At 49.6% G+C, this 2,683-nt stretch overlaps 1 protein-coding gene and 1 non-coding gene across 2 annotated transcripts; both read right to left on the reverse strand.

Moving 5' to 3' along the window:
• Positions 1-234: 234 nt before the first annotated feature.
• Positions 235-2,406, reverse strand: LOC122890908 (60S ribosomal protein L10-like). The gene is made up of 3 exons (XM_044226353.1): positions 2,306-2,406; positions 668-814; positions 235-550 (listed from the first exon to the last, which is right to left on the reverse strand). Exons 1-3 carry the CDS (start codon positions 2,404-2,406, stop codon positions 235-237), a joined length of 564 nt encoding a protein of 187 aa, XP_044082288.1.
• On the reverse strand, positions 599-735 carry LOC122892834. Its single transcript, XR_006381507.1, has one exon. It is a non-coding gene; the product is annotated as a small nucleolar RNA SNORA70 (small nucleolar RNA).
• Positions 2,407-2,683: the final 277 nt, after the last annotated feature.

The raw sequence follows: 2,683 nt of genomic DNA on the forward strand, positions 1-2,683 counted from the left end.
AGAGAGGCAGGCAGAGAGAGGAGGGGGAAGCAGGCTCCCGCTGAGCAGAGAGCCAGATGCGGGGCTCAGTCCCAGGACCCTGAGATCATGACCTGAGCCAAAGGCAGAGGCGTAACCCACTGAGCCACCCAGGTGCCCCAAAGCTCTTAGTCTTTTTTTCTTTTTTTTTTTTTGACAGGAAGTTGGATTTATTTGTGGACATGAATATGATGGGAAGGGGTAGTGCCAAGATTCTCATGAGTGCAGAGCCCTCCATTTGTCCAAGGGACCATGGTTAGGGATGTATTTGACCCCACAGCCATCTGGGATAAGCCGCTTTTCAGCCATCATGTCTTCAAATTCATCCGCATTGAACTTAGTAAAGCCCCACTTCTTGGAGATGTGGATCTTCTGGCGGCCAGGGAACCTGAACTTGGTCCTGTGTAGGGCCTCAATCACATGCTCCTTGTTCTGCAGCTTGGTACGGATGGACATGATGACTTGGCCAATGTGGACCCTGACTACTGTGCCCTGGGGCTTTCCAAAGGCACCCCGCATACATGTCTGCAGCCTAAATTGGAGATAGCCATGAGGTCAGACCCCAGCATCCACCAAAAAGGATTGTCTCCAAGGTCCCTTAGGGCAACCCATACAATCAACAGGTTGCATACACTACCGAGGAGGCTACTGTTTGCAGCCATGGCACACTGGGCCCTCATAGACAAAGAGCACAGTCGGCGGCTTAATTGGCTGCAGTCCAAAGCTCTTAGTCTTGATCAGGATCATTTCCACGGGATGTGGGCTGAGTCTGGCACCTTTATGTTTCTTTGCAATGCTGTTCAACACACACAACAGAAAACATGTGTTCAAACTCTGGTTTCAGTAAACGAAGGGGATGTGAAGTCTTTGGACCATCAGGGCAGATACTGGCCACAACCGATACATTGCTGGCTTGGTGGGGGGACCCCCCCCCCCCAGCGCCCTGCAAATCCCACCTCCTGGTGTCCTCTGTTGAGTGATAGAAGCTGAAGGTGTGCATCTTACCCACCACTTGGGCTCCCCCAGCTGCCAGTTCAGCTTGCCTTCTCTCTTCTCTGGCATGATGAGCCAGTGGCCTGTCGTTTTAGGGGTGCGCCCCTGGTGTGCCCTTTGCAGGAACAGTGGGTGTGAATCTTCAGCCTAGGGGTGAATATCGAATCGTTTTTTCTTCAAATAGCTCAACATTTTTTTTGCCTTCCATTTTTACTGGGTGACTGGCTGGAATGTTTACAAATAGTTTGGCCAAAGGATTCACCATTTATTTGCTTTTGGAAGGAGACTTCAGAGGAGGGATGAGAAAACCGAGCAAACCACAGAGTTCTATTTTTTTGTTTTTGTTTTTGTTTTTAAAAAAACAAACCCTGAAGATAGGAAAAGAGAGACCTCTGCTGGCCAAACTGAGATAACTCCCTGCCCTTGGTCTGTGACTCCAGGAGAAGCTGTCCCTCTGGTGGGAGCAGGTGTTGGCACTTTAATAGCTCCCTGTTCATTTCCTCAGCCATCAGTTCAGGGGCTTTTGGAGCAAATCTAAGTGACCTGTACTTCACAGCTCGGTCCCGATTACTTCTGTTCCAGTCTCTAGGAAGAGTGTCAGTCTTTTCATATTTCTCAAAAACAAAGCTCTAAACAGCAACGCCAGAGAAACCCCAGGCCTGAAACAGCTCCCACATCTTCTCTTTGTTTTCTTTCTCTTTCCTGCCCTTCGCCTCCCCGCCTCCCCTCTGACAGGGAAACAAAATCAAACACATCTTCCCTCAAAATCGGGAGATGGTGCTGATGGAAAGGGAGAGGGAGGAATTAACCACTTATCTGTATTCTATCCTCCACTGAATATGGCAGCTGGGGGCCCAGGATTGGGGTTACACACCCGAGGGACTCCGTCAGTGGGAGACCCACTGCTCCTCTGGAGAAGACAGAGGGTGGTTATGTAGGAGGAGGGGGGAGGGGTCTCCCTGAGCCCTTTGGTTTGTCTGCAGTGAGGACCATGAGGACCAGGAGGAGTGCCCATGGCCCAAATGCTTTACATAACTTAATTCTGTTTCCTGCTTTGCCTCTTTCTCTACAATCTTAAAACCATCTTTCTCCAGAAAAAAAAAAACAACTAAAAATAGGCCAGCAATTTAGAACAAAGCCTGCATAAAAATAATAGCTACGTGTGTGCTTGCTATTTTATTAGGGTTTTTTTTGTTTGTTTGTTTGTTTTTGGTCTCTGGACTAAGCCGCACCCAGCCCCCATATGAGAAGAGGCTTTCCCTGGGCTCCGTGCTCTCTCCGTCCAAGAAAACACCTTGGGGCTGTGGTGGAGAGCTGCAGAGGGGCCTCCTGGTTCTGGTTTCCACACAATGGTTCCACGTCCTGTCGCCCTGTGTCTAACCTGCTCTCACTCATTCTCCTAGGTTTCACCAACCTTTTCTGCATCTGCTAACACAGGAGCCAATAGTACCAAGTGATGGTCACTTTATGGCTGGCAAAGGACCTTAAATCATCTAGCCCAAGCCTCTCTTTTGAGACAACTGAAGCCCCGAGAGGTTGTCAGCAGCCTAAAGTTACCCACCTCGTGGCTTGCTGAGGCAGGACCGAAACCCAGAGGCCCTGGATTCTGGAGGAGACACTTCCTTTAGGACACCCATGCTGAACTTGCACAGATGTCTGTTGTGCACAGATG

The sequence above is a fragment of the Neovison vison genome, chromosome 12 (genome assembly GCF_020171115.1).
Source record: "Neovison vison isolate M4711 chromosome 12, ASM_NN_V1, whole genome shotgun sequence".
Lineage (NCBI taxonomy): Eukaryota > Metazoa > Chordata > Mammalia > Carnivora > Mustelidae > Neogale > Neogale vison.

Coding starts and splice junctions, on each gene's coding strand:
- LOC122890908 (XM_044226353.1), bottom strand. CDS start 2,406: ATGAGTGAGAGCAGGTTAGACACAGGGCGACAGGACGTGGAACCATTG. Junction 815..2,305: donor CTCTCCACCACAGCCCCAAG/GTGTTTTCTTGG, acceptor TGTGTTGAACAG/CATTGCAAAGAAACATAAAG. Junction 551..667: donor GTGTGCCATGGCTGCAAACA/GTAGCCTCCTCG, acceptor TCTCCAATTTAG/GCTGCAGACATGTATGCGGG.